This window comes from Lutjanus erythropterus, chromosome 21 (assembly GCF_056507025.1).
Source record: "Lutjanus erythropterus isolate fLutEry1 chromosome 21, fLutEry1.hap2, whole genome shotgun sequence".
Classification (NCBI taxonomy): domain Eukaryota; kingdom Metazoa; phylum Chordata; class Actinopteri; order Lutjaniformes; family Lutjanidae; genus Lutjanus; species Lutjanus erythropterus.
The window spans coordinates 11,113,402-11,135,319 of record NC_139337.1 but is presented as its reverse complement, the minus strand read 5'-3'; the positions used below and the strand labels follow the sequence as shown (position 1 = coordinate 11,135,319).

The 21,918-nt window shown below is 41.1% G+C and overlaps 1 protein-coding gene across 8 annotated transcripts in view; it reads right to left on the bottom strand.

Moving 5' to 3' along the window:
- Positions 1 to 19,880, bottom strand: part of ntng1a (netrin g1a) — a 147,354-nt gene extending 127,474 nt beyond the window's left edge. For 2 of the 8 annotated variants that reach the window (XM_084746938.1, XM_084746939.1), the window contains exons 1-2: positions 16,965 to 18,027; positions 4,362 to 5,019 (exon numbers count right to left, since the gene is read on the bottom strand). In XM_084746938.1, coding sequence (XP_084603064.1) covers positions 4,362 to 4,610 — 249 coding nt within the window. In that variant the 5' untranslated portion in view covers positions 4,611 to 5,019; positions 16,965 to 18,027. Of the gene's footprint in view, positions 1 to 4,361; positions 5,020 to 16,964; positions 18,033 to 19,514 lie in introns of those variants that run through there. The other 6 variants (XM_084746936.1, XM_084746942.1, XM_084746935.1 and 3 more) reach the window with 6 other exon arrangements.
- Between the last annotated feature and the right edge of the window lie 2,038 nt (positions 19,881 to 21,918).

Genomic DNA, 21,918 nt, shown 5'->3' with positions numbered 1-21,918 from the left:
ACAAACCACTATTGGCATTGCAGGAGCGTATTGGCAGCTGGAGTAGCTGGAATATCAATGATAATTGTTCCGATGTTGATTTGGAGCAACGTTACTGCCTGGGGTAAACATAAACCAATTGCAAGAGAATTGGACTCTATGGTAAGCGGCAGGGGTCATATTTCACTGATGTTTGTGTGATTTGTGATGAGTACAGTACAGCAGAGAGAGGAAATGGTTATGTGGGAGCTAACCGCTGCCTGTTTAATTGAAGCACTCCTATCACATTGACTGCCGGAGACATGGGGGCGACAGCGCGGCGCAAACTCCCTGCTAATTCAATAAGTGATCATCAGACTGTTAAAAGGCTGGCAATAATAATAATAAACTCAGTTTCAACTGCGCATCCAGAAATAGCACGGCTCCACTGAAGCATCAGACATGGATGACCACTCTTCATCCAGGATTCATCCGCAGTCGCTGCAAAGCAAATACGAGACACGATTCAGGTTCAAACGCGGATCAATCGGAGGTCACGGGGCCGCCCAGAGGGAGATCGGAGGGTGACCCCATTTTGACAATGACCTCCCAGATATGGCATCCATTCCTACCCCCTCAACCCCCCCCTTTGCCTTCAACCAACCTTGGTCGATCACGGGAGTCAGCATTTTTCAAAAGTGCCTGAGAGATGTCGGGCTGAATAATGTGTCCTATGAATAAAACACATTAGCTACAAAACATGTTGAATTATTCACATTTCAGAGCCTCCATCCCGCCCCACGCAGTAGATATTAGTTCCTCAGTCGCCGTATGCTTTGCACATAGTCCTCTGAGTCTGTCTCCCCTATGTTCGCTCCCTCCCGCTTCCCTCTTGATCATTCGCTCGCTGTCTTTGTCATCTGTATTTTGTTAATCTCGCTCTGCTCCTCTGTGTCTCCTCTCAGCTGACTTTCTGCTGATGGCGACTGTCTATTTATACTCCTCAAGTTACTACTTTTCCTGGAACATCTCGCTATTTATCAAAAGAGCTCTTGAAGCTGTTGAGGAGTGCATTTGTTCTGAGAGAATCTTTGATGACTTGGTAACACACGACAGCCCAAAATGGATTCATCATTTAGTGTTAATCTGAGGCGACCAGCTGTGAGTTTCAAAGTGAAAAAAGGACCTGGAATAAGGAGGAGGGCGGGTTGCTAATTAAATACTTGACCTAATATGCATCTCATTTTATTTTCAGCCCCGCCAGGAATTTGTGATTTTCATGATTGCGATGTAATTTGCAGAATCAACAGCGCCACATGAACTTCAAAGGGTAAACCAATCAACAAATCGCTGCTTTTTATTGTGCTGTTTAAATTTAAAATCCCTCTTATCCTACAAAACACCACTTTTGAGTCATCACCATTTCACTAGTGTGCAACAAGTCGATAGAGGGAAATCAGTTCAGTGATTCAACAACCCTTACATTCTGTCTTTGGGAAATTAAGCAAAAAACGACCTAATTGGTTCATTAATCTAAAAAGCTCCCTTGAAATAAAGTGTTTTTGGTATTAAAACAAATTTAATGAGAAAATTAGTTCATTGGTGCAATTGTTGTCATATACAAAGGCTATTTCGGTTCCTTCTCTTTGCTTTCTACTGCACAATAATGATTCAACCTGTTGCTAATTCAGGAAATCTTCTTTTGGGAACAGTGTATTTCTGGTCTGTTTGGAAACAGGACTAAGAGTCTACAACAAGTGACAATGCTAACATGCAGGTATAATATTTACCAGGTTTACCATCTTCATTTAGTGTGTTACCATGCTAACATCTGAAATTAGCATGAAACACAAAGTACAGCTGAGGCTGATGGGAATGTCTTGCAGGTTTTGTCAAAGTTTTGTCCAATTCGAATCTCTTTTCTTTGGTCTGTATTCAATTGGATTTAGGTCAATGTTTTTGCAAATCATTGCATTCTGTTTTTATTTCTGTTTTACATCATGTCCCAACTTTTTTGGAATTGAGATTGTATTTATGCAGGTGAGTGTTTGCTACTTTAAGCTTGATAAATCTAGTTAATAAATAAAATAAACTCAAACCATTCGTACACCTGTTAAAAAGAAAAATACAATTTGAACTGCTTTGTTAACTCTGTGAATCAAGAAACAAAATAAAACTCATCAAGGCTATCTTGGTTACTCTTTCCACTGTTATAACAATCACAAATTCTAGTTTGTTTGAAATAAACCCTGAATTCACCACGTTAGATGTAAAAATATTCCGCTCAAGCACATTTCTTGGCAATCGATTGGACAGCTGTCCAGACATGTCACTGAAATACACAAATGGCAACCTCATGATGATGTCATAAGGATTCATTCTCTGGGACTAATCCACTGAACAGTTGTGGAGATTATTAAGTCTGGACCAACGTGGCAGACCAACAGAGCAACCAACAGACTAAAACTGCTATCCATAAAGCCACATTGCCAGCATAGCCAAAAAAAAAAAAAAAAAAACAACAAGGAAAAAAAAAAAAAGAGAAAGATCTAAGTTGTTATCAGGGACACTGACAACCACTGTGGCAGAAGAGACTCAAGAGTTGCTCCTCCTACTTTATCTCCAAGTTGATCACCAAAAAATCTTACACACACAGATATAAATTAATTTCTAACAGGAAGGCAAATATACTGAATTGAAAGCATCTGTCTCCATAAGGTGTGGATGGATTCTCTAAATAAATATTTTAAGGGTGAAAAATAACTATACACAGCAACACTGAATGCTGACATTGAATATTATTACGTTTGTCCACTGTGTTTGAGTTAAAAAAGCAAAGCAGTGAACACTTGCAGAACTGCATGGGCGAATGTGTTGCTAAACGTAAGAAAAACAAAAAGCTTGTGTATCTGCACTTAAAATAGTGCTCCATTTACATTCTCATACATGCTGTTGTATTTTTAGTCCACCTGTGCACTGTTTCACCCAGAGATTGTTTGAATTTTTGGGCCACTCACTCATCCAACTCCACTAAAACAACATTGACGCAACAGAAAAGCTGCGCTGGGACGTCTTTTTGCTTTGAAATCACAACGAGTGAGGGAACTGTATTTTTATGTGACTCTGATGTGTGTGGGGCTGAGGTTAGTGTGTGTGTTTTCATTGGTTAAGTCACATTATACAGTGTTTTCTGCGAGTAAGCAGCATCAACAGCACATCAGACAGTGTTTGCAGAGCACACTGAGAAGCAGCTCTCTGAACAGCAGAACATGACGTCAATGGGCACAAACCTCCTTTTCTCCAGCCACAGAAACGTATCTGAGTCACACAAGCTTTGAGAGTGTCTGTCACGGCTGTGGGGTCAGAACAAGCTGAGTAGATCCACGATACAAACACACACACACAGATAAGAAAGCCTTGGTATTTTTTTTTAGGCTGATGCTATTTCCGCTGGGTTGGAATAGCCAATGTGACTATTTACACCAGGGTGTATGCAACCTAGCATGACAGATACAAGCACACAGATGCAAATGGCCAACATGGTGGCATAGCAAAGGGTGCTATTTATACCAGAGCATATCCAATCTAGCATGGAAGAAGCAAGCACCCACGTGTACATAGCCAACAATGCTGTTTGCACTCAGGTTGAAACAGCCAGTGTGGCTATTAGCACCCAAGGTGGAATAGCCATTGTGGCTATGTGGCTATTTTCACTAGACTATATGTTGTACAGTATATAGCTTAGTATTGCAGAAACAAGCACCCAGGAGTCCATAGCCAACAATGCTATTTGCATCCAGGTGTAAATAGCCATATTGGCTATTTGCACCCAAGATGGAATAGCCAATGTGGCTATTTACACCAGGGTGTACAAAGGCGAGCATGACAGAGACAAGCACTGAGGTGACCAAAGCCAACAATACTATATGCGCATGGGTTGGAGTAACAAATGTAGCTATTTGCACCCATAGCAAAATAGCAAACATGGCCATTTAGACCACAGTGTATATAGTCCAGCATGGTAGAAATAAGTACCCAGGTGTCCATTGCCTACAATGTTATTTGCACCCAGGCTGAATTAGCCAATGTGGCTATTTACACTGGGGTGTACATAGCCTAGCACTGCAGAGACAAGCACCCAGGTGTCCACAGGTAACAATGTTATTTTCAATATCTTTTAAAATCATTTTGAGAAAACAGTAAAACACTGACAAGTAATTTTACACTGTGGTCGAATCAGAATTCAAACCCTGCTCTCTCACTGGAAAGCCTTGCACCACCACATCCACCACAGCCTCTTATCAGTGAATTTGTCACTCTTTATAGTTGAATAGCGGCCATGTGCACAGGTACAAATAGACACTCTGTTTTTAGGTGTTTGTTTCATTTTTGCAAGTACTCACCAGGGCACAGTACGTCTCTGGTGGGTCTCCACAGGTGATGTTGGGGGGATCCAGAGTAACTTTCAGGTACTTGGTCATGTCTGCTGCCTCTGGCTGGCAGGCCATGTAGTCCCAGGTTAGGCCTTCATCTGAATAAACCTGGGACTTGCACACATCGTAGTGGCCCCATGCTGCAGGGTAGTGCTGCATGGCCGCCTGGCAAACACCGGTCCACAGCGCCTGCAACGTCAACGCCAAATGGAAATGCATGGCTGGTCCTCTCTCAGCTCCTTCTGGAGGAGGTGTGCGAACAAGGGCTCCCTCTTCTACTTCCACTTACTACGACTCACTCAGCTGGAGTGAGGAGGCATGCCAAACTCCCCTCAGGTGGAGCGAGGGTGGGTTCAGAAGTGTCTCGTTGTTTTTCTTTACTATTTCGGTCTCTTTCTGGTTTCTGGAGTGGGGGATAACTACCAGGGATGGCGAGGTTACCAGCCCATTGAGAAGATAAGAGGAGAAGATCGAGGGAGGGAGGAGGACGGTGGAGGAGAAGGAGGAGGACGAGGGGGGAGGCGAGAAGGAGATAACCCTCTGACACGCTGATAGGAAGATGAGTGACAGGTCTCCTCAGCTCGCCCGGCTGTCAATCATGGTCCTCGTCCTGCGTGGTGATCTGGCGCTGCGGAGAAACAGAAGAAGGGGGGTATGAGTATACCTTCTCCCGTATGGGAATACATTTTGACAGTGAGGGAACATTAGCTGGGCGAAATGGCATGGGTGAAAGGTGTATGTGTGAATGGAAAGTTGCATGGGTGCTCGATGGGGGTGCCATGTTGCTGTTTGTTGCCCATCAAAACACAGAAAATCAGTAAGTGAGGCCATCAGGGTAAATTGGATCCTGCTGCTTTCACACCAAACCCTCTTCTCGCTCAGCGGTATCAAGCCTACACTGTTACAGCTTTCCCCAGGCCCTCACCCCCCTCACAAACCCCTAACAACAAGAGTTGGAATGATGGATGGGATGTAGAGTCAAAAGAAACCTAGTACCTAAGACAGACGTTCTCAATTTTTTCTCAGCCTTGATGGACCAATAACAAGATAGAAAATATACTGGGCCAATACATGACAACCATAAGATGCAGTGCATACATAAAATAAAATGTGGATTCTTATTATTTTATATCATATACAATAAATAATACAAATGACAGAAAATATAAAATAGGGCTAAAAAACACAAAAGGAACAATAAATATAATAGAGTGCCATGGATCGCTAGGGAACCCCAGAGCCTACGATATTCATTTCACATGATCTGATGGTGCTTAAGTGATTATGGGTGATTTTTTTCAGTCGATACTTTCAGGCAAACTATGCAGGTTTGCTCTCAAAACAATGCATAGACAAAAATAGTCTCAATCAAACTCAATCATCACCCACAAAACACAAAAATGTGTGGCCTCGCCAACCCAAACTTTGGCATTTGACATCCTTGGAATGAGACTCAACAATTAACTATGTTTCTAGTGTGTCGACAAACAGCAACTGACAAATCCTACATATTCTACCTTTATTGTCAAATGATAAATCTGTCACTAAAACTGTCTGTGGAGCATCTTACTATTCAGTACTACTATAGCCTACAGGAGCTACATTTCCATAACCACAGGGATTCTGGGAAAAGAGAGACTACAGCAGTGAATAAATCTGAAATAGTTCACAAAATTAAACTTGGTGCCATCAGCTACATGGCATTATGACACTTGTCTATAAAACATCTACATATAAATAAAAACACACAAACAATGTTTAATTGTTTAAATGTCTGGTCCAACTTGAGTAAATGACCAGCCATCGCTCTAAATGTTAAAGAGCTATGATGGAGTCGTAGAATCAATGATCCACCGGGGACTCATAAAGGATTTTTATGACTCTTTTGTCATCAGCGGGTATGTAAATGACATTGACTTTTCCCAGTCTAAAAACAAGTTGTAGCTCCAGAGTAATACGTGTGGTGACTTCATTTGAAATTTCATAAAATGTCAAACAATGGAAATAACAAATCAAAGATATTTCTGCTGAAGTGATTTTGTTGGCACTTGAATAAATATACTTCAACCTGCATTTATTGATTTTTTTTTGTCAACTTCAGAGCAGTGCGACAGTCTTTAAACACACCATTGACATAACTTGTTAGCAAGCAGCTTAAAAGTTCAAAATTATCTTTTTAGCTCTGTTTTGGTCTCCACTAACTCCTGGAGGAAATATCTCTTTATCTGCTAAATGCTCCACCATGTTCACCAGACAGTCGCTAACTTTGTCCGACAGCAGGTACTGTACAGGTAAGGATGAAACAATGACCAGTTTTAGGATAAAGCACAATAAAATTCAAAAATTCAAAATTTAATCTGCATTATAGCCGTGTTTGATTAACACATTTTGAAAAACTTACTGTAAACAGGCACAGCACGCAGCAATGGTTTGTTTTGCATCGGTGGAAACACTGATATCACACAGGACATGATGCCGTTTCAAATCATTGAGAGGTTTTCAAAATAAAAGTTGGTCCTTTCTGAACATTTTCAGCACATTTTAACAATGGCATGATAATACTGATGGCCAAGATAATTTTGGTTACTATAAATGTTCATACTGTTTCATCTCTATGTACAGCAGGACTTTGATAGCTTTTAGATGTTAGTGTCACTACACATTTTTACACTACACGCAGCCATGAAAATTATGATTATAGCAGCTTTAACTGACGTTTTACTGGACCAAACAAGTGACAAAACCAACAAAAGCATTTCACTAAACAGGATAAATTCACCACCCTTACTTGATGTAGTCCCACTTTGCAGTTTGGGATAAAAACAGTCATATGTTAACATAAATATCTTGTGACCGTGCTGCTTTAAAGTTTCTTCTCTAAAGTGGTAAAGCTGTCCATAGCAGGAGCAACTGCACTATATCAAATACAGTGATTTACTTCCCAGGCTATATAGCATCCATTTATATCTGCCATCCACTGTGAAGTGACCTCACTTTTCCTTTTGTCTAAAGTTTTTTGGATTAAAAGACCTATTTAAACATAGCTGAGCACCAGGCTTTCAAACATTTAACCCTGCTGTCTGTTTTTTTTTCTTCTAAAGCTCCTTTCATTGCCTAAAATACGTATGAATAATTTTTAGGAAATGTTCTCCCTTTTCTTCATTTTATTTCTGAGTTGACCTTAAAAAGTCTTTTAAATTAGACTGTCTGCAACCTGCGTACGCCTTGATGTCTCTGTAGCCAGAAACACAGCAGTGAGCCAGTTGGCCGAGCCCGTGGATACAAGCCTGTGAAGGTTTCCTGCCTTCAAACAGACTGCAGGTGATTGATGGAGACCAGAGTCAGTGGTCGGAGGCCGACTGGTAGACATTTTAGTGCTGCTTAATCAGTCAGCTGACTCAGTGAGTGTGTGTGTGTGTGTGCTGACCAACACACCTTCCGGTCATTAAGGATCATTTGGCAGCTACAGTGTATACAGTGTGTTATCATGCTAATTAATTCAGATTTTCATTTATAATTAGACTAGAATAGATTAGACACCAAGTCACAGCAGTATTATATAAAAAAGAATAGTGTATCAGTAAAAAAAGTAGCATTATATTATCATACCACATACAGAGATTATTGTTTATAGAGTTGGATAAAAAAAATCAGGGTTTCAGCATGAACAAAATATGCAAATAAGCAGCACTCTCAGCTGAGCACAAGCTGTGACAGAGTGACGAGGTGACATATGTGCAATGTGAGAATGTGAGAAAGACAATATGTGAAAAATTGTATAGTGTACATAGGAGTACATGAGCCCTAAAAATGCATTAAAAGAACCACACAGCCTTCAGATGATGGAAACATGTAGATATGTGGAGATTTTATACATAAATGAAGGGACCGTACCGAAAAACGACAACACGAAGCCGCATTTGGCACCGTTTCCCGTGTGTGTGTATATAGGAGTCTGCTTTGTTTGTCTCTTCAAAATGTAAATTTGATGTGTTGTACCAAAGCACAGGAGATCTGGAGCTGCATCTGTGTCAGATCTTTTCACTCCGTGCCCTTCAGAGCCATTTCAATCTGATGAAATGTAAATCCTCTTTTAAAGAGTAGCCAAGGTCAGAGGCAACGGCTTCATAGTATAAACATATTTCCTATACAAAGCTGCAAATGCACATGAAGGAAGAAAAAAAAACATCCTTTAAATCAGCTGGGAACAAGGTGATATAGAGAGAGGATATCCAAAACATGTTAAGATGAAAAATATTGGATGAAAATTGGTCACACTTTATTTTAGAGAACACTATATATTGTATCAAATTAAGACAAATACTAGAAATAACAGGTTCTTCATTAGACAGTATTAGACCCTTTATTATACCCTTATTAGACTTTATTACAGATTAATTATGGAAACATTACAACAAAACTGTACTGTACATTAAAGTGTATCATTTCCCACTGTTAGATCCTCATCTGCTAGTTCTAGATCGAGTATTACAATTAGTTCTTGCAGTTATTCATCAACAAATATTTATTTACCTTTACTTGGTAGAGCTGGTTCACATATTATTTTGAAATGGAAAAGTAGCAGATATATCATTCAATTTAGCTTACAGTACAGTTCTGTTGTAAAGTGTCCCAAATTACCCTCTAATAAAGTATAATAAGGGTCTAAAAGTGGGAAACAATATACTTTAATTTATAGTACAGTTCTGTTCTAATGCCCTCCTAATAAGGGTCTAATAAAGGGTCTAATACTGTCTAATAAAGAACAAATTATTTCTATTTTTTGTCTATTTTGATACAGAGTACAGGCTGTTACATCTTAGTACTGTATATCTTAGTACTGTATTGTAAAATAAAGTGCAACCAGAAAATCTTGCATGGCATGCTGTGTGCGTTAAAAGAAAAGTCTAGAAATACACACAATCCACACATATGGTTGGAAACTGGGATTAACTTGTGCACAAGGTGATTGAGAAATCAGCACAAAAAAAAAAAATAAAATTACAAAAATACAGCCGGTATTACAAGTCAGAGGACGGAGGAAGGAGGAAGAGGTTAAGGGGGAAATAAATGAAGCACCTTAAATGTAAAATGTAAGAATGTCAATGGGAGAGATGTCAGCAGGTGAGGAAGCAGCCAATTATCCAGAGGAACTCTTGGCACCGAGCTCCCTGTTCCCATTATGAGACATAATATTACCGTGTTAAGGAGGAGACTAAAGAGATGGCTGCGATGTCTGCATACATCTAAAAAAAAAAAGTGTGTGAGCTTCACGTGCAACCTCTGGTTAAAGAGAGTTTCCAGTCATGGGTAATGAGACAACAAGCGCTGGCGAGGCTTCGATAACAAGCAATAGAGATCACAAAAGCGGGGTCATTATCACTCCGCCGTCCTGGACACAGCGGCCCCTTCCTCTCATTACTCCCTGCTTATAACCCTCCGTCGCCCCGAGGAGACGAGGTGAGGGAGAGGAAAAGGAGAGCAGATGGAAGAAGTGTGGACGTGCATTTTAAGTGAGAAAAAAAAAGGCTTTATTTTAGGGCAGGTCGCTTCCCCCAACCATCGATCAAGGTCTGAAGACATGAGAGGAGGCTCACACGCAGGAAGTCTGAAATTCTTCCATTTACAGGAATATATATCACATGTGAGGCACCTAGCGACAAACACTTACAGTAACAGTGGGAGGTCGCTGGGTGTGAGGGAGGGTGACTGCCGGAAAAACTATTTCTGTATTCACTGTTGAAAATAAAATGTCCTGTTGTGTTTATTGTGAAAAGAAACGCTTAAAACGAACATTAACAAGCCAGGTCACAGTATATTGTTTTGACTTTACTATAAACATGTCAAAATTAGAGCTCGGCTGATTCTGAATTTTTGGGACTGATGCTGATACCAATATTCAGGAGTTTTAAAAAAAATCTGATATTAATAGTCGATACTCTTCATTTGTATAAGCTACTTGAATATAAAATCAAAAATGACATCAGGGCACCGACACAGTAAACTCCCACTGATATTTTTAATTATTATATATATGACCATGAATTAAAAAATACACAGATAGAAATATAATATGATAATATCGGTCAACAATGCATCTATCTGGCTCTACTTGAAATATGTGAAAAGGTCGGATATGAAAAAAGAGATAAAGTATAAGTAAAAAAAAAATCAAAGCTGATATTTTAAGGTGTGACAATAAGGGGAATATTTGTTTGGTTTAGTGGAGATTTTTATAATAAGTGAGTGATTGTTATTCACCTGTGTATGAGGGTGTTAATAGAGAAAATATAATATTAAAAATCCACCCAAAGATGTTTTCACAGCACCAATATTCTGCTTTAAATAAATATGATAAAGGTTTTTTCCACAAGAAATGACCTGGTTAAAAATTCTTTACATCCACTCCACCTCCCTCAGTGAAAATGCAGAATCTATAAACATGGAAATGTTCTTTCAGTTCAAAAGTTTAGCTTCCACATCACATTTGTATAAGCTTCCAAGCTCATTGTGATGACACAAAACTCATACTCGTACACAAACTTGTTGAACTGAGATTAAAGGTGAGCACTCAGAAACATTCTTCCTTCAGTGGCTAAAAGACAACCTTCTAGTATAAAACTCTAGACATGCAGCAATCTGCACAGTGAAGGCCAAACATCTACGTGTAGTACACATTTTTGATTGGAGGAACACTTTAAAGAAAATATCAATAAGATCTGGAAAAATGTATATATATAAAAAAGAGATTAAAAAGTAAAAGCAGCAATTTTAAGGTGGAACAAAGAGGATATAAATCTAATTTCAACTGCCTTTTAAAGTCATGTACAAAAAGAGGATTTCCACAATAAACTGAAGATGCAATGGGAATTTAAGCAGTAACATTGAAACAGTTGATAAAAATGAAATGAAGTTTGGAAAATTTGGAGAGTGAAGTGGACATGTAAATCATTTGTGCCACTCTCAAAGAATGATGGAAACCAGATATTTCCACGTTTTTCTGCTTGACAAATGATATATAATGTAATACATCATATAATTTATTATGAATATCATCATAGGCCTTCACAGTACCAGTAAACCACATACAGTAAGCCGGTCTGTGAGGTGTGCACTCACAGTCTGCCCAAAACGACAAGGGACTGTAGGTACCAACCCCCAGTGCTGCAAACGGTAAGCTGGATTTTATATTTAAACACATGAATCTTTCACAAGGCCCGGTCGACCCAGAGAGAGAGTTTGTTTTTGCTGGTGAAGTTCATCACACCCCACCCAAACAGCCACCCATACACCCGACCGCTCGCCTCGTCTCCTGGGGCTCAGAAACAGCCCTCGGTGTCCACTTCCATTTCATCCCCGGGGCCACTCGAGCATCGCTGAGTGTTTCTCCAAATCACGGGGGAAATGTTACACGCATGTCCCCAGAGCGGCTTTTTACTACTGGTGGGAGTCACTTGTAAATCATGCATATCATCAAATGAACACATGAAAAAGCCTCATGTCTGCCTCTTTTTTTTTTTTCCAGCTCTGATTTCTCACTTTAAGCCTAAAACTTTTACAGGTGTAAATGTGGTCTGGGATGAGTCTAATCTGTCTGTCAGTTGCTGTTCAATCAAACTGCCAAATCACACACTCTTAGAAATAAGAAAAGGGTTCTTTCTGAAGGGCTGAGGTTCTACCAAGAGCTGTTTTTGTTCTAACACAGGGTTCAATTAAGTGTCTTTTCATCCAAAGAAACTCTTTTGGAAAGGAGAGTTTTTGAAAAAAGGGTTTGTTTCTTTGCAGGGTTCTATTAAAAACCCCTTTCATCCAAAGAACCCTTTTTGAAAGAGAGAGTTCTTCAACACTTCTTCAAATCCTTGCAAAGGTTTTGCAAAGGTTTCTCAGTAGAACCCCCTGGATAGAACCCTCAAGGAGGTTTCTGGGTGGAACCATTACACCATAGAAGGGTCCTCTGTAGAGGGTTCTGGGTGAAACCTTCAACAGATGATTCCACGTATGACTCTTTTTGTTGGGTTTTAAAAACTGCTACTTTTCCATAAACTTTAGAAAAAGGGTTCTCCTATCAGACAAGCCAAAGAACCCTTTATGGTTCTAGCTAGCACCTGTATTTCTAAGAGTGTACCTTTATATTTCAAATTGGTAAAGAAACAGTGTGTTGGTTTTGACCCACAGTGTTTCTCTTCTTCTCTCATCCTTTCATTTTTCGACTTTTGCTCATATTGATCGTTGTACATTTTTTGTTGACCAGTGGCTTGTGTTGCTGCAGCAGTTTCTCCTGCTGCTGGCTGTGTGGTGCCAACGCTTTCAGCTGCTCCAGACTGCATCTCAAGTCCTTCTTTGATCAAAAAGGCCCATTTTTCACTCATCCCGGACACACTGGAAAGAACCAGCGGGTCATAATCTCCCTCGAATCTCCCACGGCGGCCCGCAGGGGGCAGTACTTACACACCTGCCTGACTATTTAACAATTCAACAAATTGTCCCAAAATTTAAAAAACTGTCCACTTAAGTTCCAAAGGATGTGCTCAGCCCCGAGTAAGGTGGAATAATTACAAGGTTACCACTGATGTCCGAGCTATTTTCCCCCCCTTTCATTTTTAATTTCACGCATTTTATGCACTTTCAAGGGCAATTTCTGACCCTGCTTCTGTCCTGTCTCTACCTACTTTCATCTTCTCGGACTCTACCTGTTTCGTATTCCCCACCAGTGCCTTACTAAAAGAGAAACAAGAGCGCGGGAGAGAGAAGGGCAGAAAGACAGGAGGGCAGACAGTCAGAAACAGATGAAAGATAGATAAAGTTAGAAGCTGGCCTAGCTTCAGAAAAAAAAAAGCCTCCTGCCTGCTCTCTGTGCTCTGCTCACCAGATTTCTCTGCCTGCCTTTCCAGAATCCCTAATCTTGCCTGTTAACAACCTGCCAATAGGGCCTCTGTCCTCATGAATAAACATATGGAGAGTGGAGCGTGGCCCCGCAAACATGACAGCCAGCGTTACCGCGGAACAGCGAGCATGCCTAGAACGCATCCCTGGGGCTTGCCTCCGAGTCAGCCCATCACTTAGCGGTCTTTTCCACTTCTTAAAATGTCGCCGCCTTCAATCGGCAGGCTAATGATCTTTTAATAATGACGACAGGTAGCGAATGGGTGCGGTGCTGACAGCTGGTTAAGTGACTCTGTGTTGGGGATGGGTGGCCTCAGAAGGAATCAAAGCTGCGGCTCTGCTCTGGGGTTGCACAAATAGTCTGGCTGCGTCTGTTAGCCAAACCTGGGCTTGTATTAAGGCTTGTTTTCCACCTCTGATATGATAAATTATTACCTGTCTGTGAAATGTGCATGCAATAACAATTTCAAGAAGTACAAGCGTCTCGCTCAGAAAGAATTTCATTATTAGAGAGTAGTCCTTCTCAACCTTTTCAAGTTGTGACCCCCAGAATAACACCCCCACCACCCGCTGCCTAAGACTGTTCAGGGATTATCGTAAAAAACATGAAAGCTAAGAAAATCACACAGGAAAACAACTTCTTTGACTATCACAAACACCTTCAATAATATCTATTTTAAGGCATTGTGATTTATATAAGTAACTGTCATTTTCCGTGCTGGTTTATAGTTTTAACCATTAGTGACTGGCTGTGGCTGTTATATTTGTTGAGGCCAACTGTATTTTTCATACTTTGAGTGCTTCTTCCTCATGTTGAATGTTGTTACAAGGCAAAGCTGTTTCCTGACTCACATTCTTGCCACAATGTTATTTTATATTACTGTGTACTATCTGGTGACTCCCAGAAATCATTTTCTGACCACCTAGGGGTCCTAACCTTGAGGTTTGAGAACCACTGGTCTCAAACGTAACTTGGCTTGGCCAGATGCTATTTTCACCCAGGGTGGAATAGCCAATGTGGCTATTTACACCTGATTATATGTAGCCTAGCAGGGCAGACACAAGCACCGAGATGTCTGTAACAACAATGTTATTTGCACCTGGGGTATAAATAACAGTAATGGGTATTTACACCTGCATGGCCAGGACAAATAGTGATCTTACCCTAAACCTCTCTTGTAGTCTGTTTTTATGTAAGTAAGTAAGTAAGTAACAAGTACCACTAACATGTAATTTCACAGTACTGTCTCATAATGGTTGTCCTGGCCAGGACTGAAATCCCACTCTCCCTCAGCTACAAACAGTCATTTTTTAAAACAAAAATCTATTTCAATTTTATGTAATTAAATGATGGCTTATATTGATATAAAACTACTAGAAAAAAAATACATAACATCATTTTGCAGGCCGGCTTATATTAAATATTTTGCATCATGTTGTGGGCTGGAGGGAGAGAATGAAGGGGGCCAGTTTGGGAGCCCTGGTTTAGAGTTTTAGTTTCTCATGTTGGAGAGACTTTTTCCACCTTCACAAAAAAAAACTGAAAAGTGAAAAACAAAGATTCGGGAGAATCACTGAAAAGGCTGCGTTAATGCTGGCTATCAAAAAGCCAAACCTGAACTCATCTCTCCTGTAACAGGACGCAGCTGCAGCCTCTCCTCAAACCCAGCGTGTTCTGGAGCCAGACAGGTCAGGCCTCCGAAGGCAGCCCAGTCCCTGACTGCTGAGGACGTGCTTCACTTGCCTCCACCAGCTGCATCTGCCACAATCCTCTATCACTCCCTCTGTCTCTTCTAACTCCATCCCCTCCTCCTCCTCCTCCTCCTCCCCTGAGCTGCTGAAGCTGCCACATGCACTCTGCGTGTGCGAGAGCAGCACTTTTGACAGGGTGACTGTGGCGACGCTGCCCCGAGTCGAGCTGAACACCCTCGGGCGTCAGTTACTCCAGCGCCACATACACAGCAGTGCACGGGGCACCCAATGAGACAAGTGAGACAAGATCACGCCTCTGCCAACCCTCCCTCCATCCCTCCTCTCTCTGCCTCTCTGCCTCTCCTCCTCGCCACCAAGGCATGCTTCTCTTTGCGACACAGGAACACCTTATGCATTATTAAAGACACTTTTCCTAAAAGGCTGCTAGCACATTATTCTGCAACCACAGTGACATGTCTGGATACTCAAAATGTCCACTTTAGCTCTGAGGAATGTGCTCGCCCAGGTAGCTCTCACATGCTGGAAATATAAGCAGGAAAAAACCACATGGTTTGAAGCGACAGCTGCTAACAACTAGGGTTAAAGTAACCATTGTTTTAATTATTGATTCATTTAAAAACTATTTTCGTCATTAATGTATGAGTTGTTTGGTTCATAAAATTGTGAAAAATGTTTCACAAAGCCCAAGATGACATCCTCAGATATCTTATCCATATCCCAAGATATTCAGTTTACTGTCACAGAGGACTAAAGAAACCAGAAAATATTTTCATTTGAGGAGCTGAAATCAGAGATTTTGGACACTTTTTCTTAGAATGAGTCAAAATGATTAATCGATGCGTTGTTTGATCTATAAAATGACAGAAGACGTTGAAAAATGTTGGTTGCCATTCCCCAAAGTCCAAGACGATGTCCTTAAATGTCTTGTTTTGTCCACAACCAAAAGATATACAGTTTACTGTCACAGAGGACTAAAGAAGAAGCTGAAATCAGAGAGAATTTGGACGTGTTTTCTGAGAAAAAAAAAAAAAAATCTCAAAGCAAAAAACTAACCATCAAAATAGTTGCAGATTAATTAATTAATTAATTAATTAAGAGTTGACAGTTAATTGATTAATTGTTGTAGCTCTACTGTAACAACCACACAAAATATGACTGTTCATCACTTGTCATTGTTTCACAGGATGAGTGAAAACAAAGAGACTGCAATCACAATTACTAAGCTCATAATAATAACTATTTACTGTGGCTGGAAGATGCAACGCTAATATAAACTTCAAACTGCACAGTACGCAGTCTGAGTCCTGAACCCTGAGGCGATCATGTTTTATGATAATAGTTATCAGCAAAAGAATAACTGAAGGTATTATTGAATACAAGGCCAAGGTAAAATCAGATTATAACTACTATAAATCTCAGAACTAAAGAGCAGGTATGTCACAGTATTGTGTAAAATATATGTGCCTCAAGTCAAAGCCACTGGGCTAAAATGCACAAAGAAGCATTAGAATCAAGCAGGTTTGAATGAAATGAGAGGCTAATGCATGTGAGAGCATGTACCAAAACAAATCTAACTGTAATAGGCTGCTCATGTAATGATGACGTATCAAACGCAGGCCAATTGGCTGTAGCAGCATGACACAAATGTAATTATGCATGATGGACGGACGATTAGGTAATAAGTTCCACAAGGGGGCGCCTCTGGAAATGACCCGAGGAGATGATGGTTAAGTTTTGGATGCATCCGAGGTCGCGTCATGTAAATATTAATATAACTTCTTTTGAGGCTGAGAAAGTCTTAAAAAGTTGTTAACGAGGTTTAGAAAGAAAAATGCGCCACCCCCTCCCCTTCAGCTGTTTATTACAGGAGATAAACGCAGCCAGGCCAGAGCCAATAACTTCCAACCGTAATAATCAGCCACTTCAACGCTTCAACACACCCAAAAGTAAACTTTACAAGCAAAATTAGAAACTTACATCTCTTGAACGCCCCTCACGCAGCGGGTCCTCCCTGTCCCCCTGCTCTTTAACGCCGTTCAACAAGTTCAGAGCAGCAGAATGAACATGAATGAAGAATGAAGCTCTTTAAGACGCGCTCCTTAACGCCAATGTGATGAGTACGCACGTCAGTCTCTGAGGAATCGCTGTGCGCACCATCTCTCACTCTTGTCTGGGCGACATGAGGGGGGAGAAAACGATCAGGCGGCGGATTTTCCTGCCACTTCAAAACAAATGACTGATCACCGTCCTGAGGGCTCGGTCAGCACCGCGCCTGCAGGCTGGAAACGGGAGGATTTCTGAGCGGGAGCTCCGGTGCCAAAGTGTCCATCATGTCTCTCTCCAAGTGTCATTCCATCACGGCGTCAATCTGAGGCTCAGAGTAAAGAAAAAGCCACTATAGCAAAAGAAACTTTGACTCTCCTGTTTAGAATTCCTTCATTTCCACAGACTCCTCTGCGCGGATCTCCTCCTCTCCTCCTCCTCTCTCTGCTTCTCCGTGGCTCTGAGCAGCTTTCAGCCACTCAACGGGGACATGAATCACACCAATTAGACTCGGCGGCTCAGAATATCCGCCCGCATCAACGCATCTTCTCCCGGACGCTTTCCCCCGGCACGGTACGGCAGGGCACGGTGCAGAAACCGACCGCCCAGACGGAGATGACGGGGAAGATAACGCGCTCCGAGGCTCTATTAGATGAGACGCACACTCAGCTTGTTTCTCTCCCCCCCACACACGCACACCTATGGTTTCGCTCCCCCACCCTCACAAGCCTGTCTCCACCTCGCCCTCAACACCCCCACCCACTCACATCCACATTCGCACACACGCACACCACCATCCTCTGTCGGGACCCGTTAGGAACTCAGGAGGGAGGAGGATCGCCTGTAGTTGAACCTCTTCTGGCGGAGTTCGTGTTAAATTATCCAACAAATGCGGGGAATGGACTGATTGCAGCCGGGCAAAATAGAAGGAGACAAAAAAAATCTGCCCCATTGTGTGATTTTTTTTTTCATTATTACTTGGCTGCCAACCAACAATGTGAACAAAAAATCTGAGATGTTTAAAGAAAAGTGTGAATATTTGTGTTTCTGTCCCCTCAGGCGCCCAAATCCGCTCTGAACGGGTTGAAACGTCACATCTGAGTGATTAATTTTGTTGATTTCTAATCATTATATGTATCTTATAATGTAAATGTCACATTTGGATCATTTGTAACAATTCAGAATTGTGCGTAATTGTTCCAAAAAGTGATTTAACTCTTTTAAGTGGATTAAAAAAAGGAGCGTGGGCTGGGTTTAGGTAGTTTTACTCTCCTTGTGCCATTCAGTAAGTACGATAAACTTCAAATAGGTGTAAGCAGAGGTCTGAATAAAATAGTTCTAATATGAAGAACGCGTCGTTGAAGGTGCCACTCTAAAAAATAAATAAGCGTCCAACTGACCGCGCGTAAGTGGGGCAACAAATAAGTATATAAAGGGGAAAAATTCACAGCTTTAAAGTGATGTTTTTTCTCAGGATGCAGTGGTTGACTGACTAGAGGGCTTAAAATAATGTCTGCCTCACCTGTACTCTGCAATAACGAGCGCACAGCAAAGCGCACCCCGTCCTCTCTCACCCTAATTGATTAGCACAAAGAGTGAGAGGGTGTTGGAAGTGTTCAGGTCATGACTCTGTGGCGCGCAGGTTAACCTCGGCAGCAGCAGCGAGCCTTGACAAGCCTCTATACAGCTTAATGTGTGGATGGTGCTCACAGTCTGTATACAGCAGCTTCTATGGAGAGGCCCTGAGAGGCCCTGATGATCATCACCCCCGCACATATCACTACTCTGACCTGAGCTGGTGACTGTAACAGTCAGTGTTGTAACCAGAGCGAGAGAAGGAGAAAGAAAGAAAGATAGAAAGAAATCTCAAAGAAAACGTGCGTCAGTCTCTCATTTCTTCTTTTTCATGGGTTGAAAGATGAGAAAAAAGAGAAATGAATAGTCATCCAGTGTGAGGGAAAAAAATATGAAATGGATGAGGAGGACTCGTGTGTTATTATCAGCACAGAGCATGACTGATTGATTTCAACAGACTTAGATGTAGAGCTCATAACCCCCTCGGTTCTGTGCGCTCACAGCACGTCCATGTGTCCTTATAGCCACATATTTACAGGCGAGTTACGCACAAAATTGAAAAACAAAGCAGTTTAGTCTCAGAAATAAATCAACTCTTCAATTTAGAGTGTTTGGAGAGTAAAATATTTAAGCTACACCTGCTTTCTTTCTCGCACCAAACGTGTCGCCTCAGCTGGTCTGAATTTTCACACATGGAAAAGGTAGGATGCTGAATGAAAGCAGACAAAGATAAGCTGAAAAAAAAACAGCATCTGTTCTCAAAATAGTCGCCTTACTTTCTCTAATCACGACGCACAATTTGGCCACCCACTCTCTGCGCGTCGCGGCGGAGCTTCAAAAGTTTACGCGCCCCGGTATTCAGCTGGAGATGAATGGAATCTAAAGAAATCAGCAGCCTGAGCGTCTCACCTTCGTCTTCAGTGCTTCATACCGTCGAGGACAGCCCGTCATGTAGCCTGTTGCAGCCAAATAAATCCGCTTTAAAACGGGACATCTTAGCGCGGAGCAGGAACGGGAAGCTCGCCGTGCAGAAGCGACCAGCAGCTTGTCTCCGCCGCCGCTCCCGGGGAATGCAGGAGGAGAGCTCCCGGTACCAGCGCAACGTCACACAGAGCCACCGGACACACAAGAAGTGGAGACGACAGGAGAAAATCCTCCGAGCCAAATGTAACCATTCAAAAGAAAAAAGTTGATGTAAATAAGATTCCAAGTGGCTCCTCGCACGGAGCCTGAGAGACAGCAGAGAATGACCGGACCCGCTGCTCTCTCACACAATGAGGCGCTGAGCCTTTGACAACTGACTTTCACCCCAAGTTTATTTCTCTGCTGCTGAAGCCTGTGAGCCGCAGCTGAGTACAGGAACACAAACACCTTCAACTGTGGCCGCGATCACACTAGTTTATACACTTTGATTTCATTTTTGCTTTTTTTTTTTTTTCTTTTGGTTACATTTTACCACTGAGACACACTTTATTGTGACAAGTCACTGAAATCACAGACAAATCTGATCATCAGCTGCAGGAAATTCTGGGAAATCTATTGGATTGCATTGAAGCATGGCAGAAATTGCTTTATGGCACAGACAAGTATAAGATAAAGCTTTCAGGAAATGCTGGTGGTAAAATGTACAACTACCTCACTGAGACACAGAAAGCACAGGGAGTTATGGTAAAATTTGGACCAGCCACTGCCACTCACCTCCATCATAATCTTGATGTTCTGAGTTATTATTCAAAGGTAAAACATGTCATTTAAAAAAAAAACTCAAACTTTTTGTTCCAACTTTAAAAAAGTTAGTATTGAGGCTGTCTTAAAATTTAAAGTTGATTGTATTTGAAAAGACAAGTTGGGATAATTTTGTAATGATATTAATGTAGTTGTAGTAGAGAAAAGATATTAAGTTGAACCAGCAGCTCTTCATTAGCACACAAACAAAAATATTTTTGATAACTTTTTACATTTTCTCAGTTCGAAGAGTCAGTTCTTCATTTCAAACAAAGAATCACAGGTCTTATTAGAGCTACTTTGTTCCAGCATTGAAACAAAGACAACAAGTTTTCACCATGTAGTATGTTTTCCTCAGACCTCAACCAATGTATGCTGGGAAGTCTGCAAATATGCTGATCATGCTTCTGTAGAAAATTAATTTAATGAGTTGATTGGACTCTGTACAGTAATCATCATTTCAAGTCATAAGACTTCAAGTTAGAGCTCATGTTTCTACGTTCTGAAGTGTCCTGGGTGGCAGCATATGAGCTGGTCAGTAAGTTTTGAAAGCCATAAACAAACTGAGTTGAGTCATTCATACTGATCAGTCACTGTAAAAAACATTTATTCAACTTAATTAAACTTAAAATTTCTAGTATTCATTATCACAACATCTCAGAATGAATAAACATGAGCTGCTGTAAAGTTTATTAGTTTAGTGTAAGCTTGAAAAGATGAATTGAATAAATGTACTGTACAGAGTTCAATCAACTCATTAAATTAAGTTTCTAAAGAAACATGATCAGCATATTCGCAGACTTCCCAGCATGCATTGTTTTAGAGTTAAAACTCTCCTAAGACCCTTCCTTTTTATAGTTTGATGCGGACGTACTCACTGTGTCTCACATACTTTAAGCCATGGTTGCTTGTTTTCACAATAATGAAAACACTGTGAACTGTGATGAAGGATAGTATTGAATTCAGTCTCTACGCCCTTACACTTAAAATTTAATAAATTCACTGGGAGCAGTTTCACATGTTGTCTTTGTGTCAACGCTGGAACAAAGCCGCTCCAACAGGAGCAGCTGGAAGTTCTTAGTGTGAAATGAAAAACCGACTTGTCAGACTGAAAAAATGTGAAGGGAAATTATTCAGTGTGACTGAAGAGTTGTTGGTTCAACTTGATCTTTGGCTTATTGACCATGTTTTATCAAGTACAGCTGAATTAATATGAAGTTTACATGACAAGGAAGTTTGTTTGTTTTAACCATTATAAAATTACCTCAACTTGTCTTTTCAAATTCAGTGAACTTTACCAGACACCAACTGCTTTTTGAGTTAAAATAAATTGTTTATTTGTTGTAAATGCAGCCGAATTCCACAGATGCAAAGTACAGGAAAAGCGGTCCATTCGGTTTCCACTTAGTTAAGTCGTCTCTAACTTTATTCGTGACACAGTGGAGAGGTTAGGATACAGTAGTGACTATCAGAGCTGTGGGGACAGCTCCTCACCCAGCTGCCTCTCTCCTCCTCTGTGAGCCCAAGGGCAACTCGCCTGATGTGAACCTCTTTTTCTAATTCACTCAGCGACAAGAAAGAGGAGTGC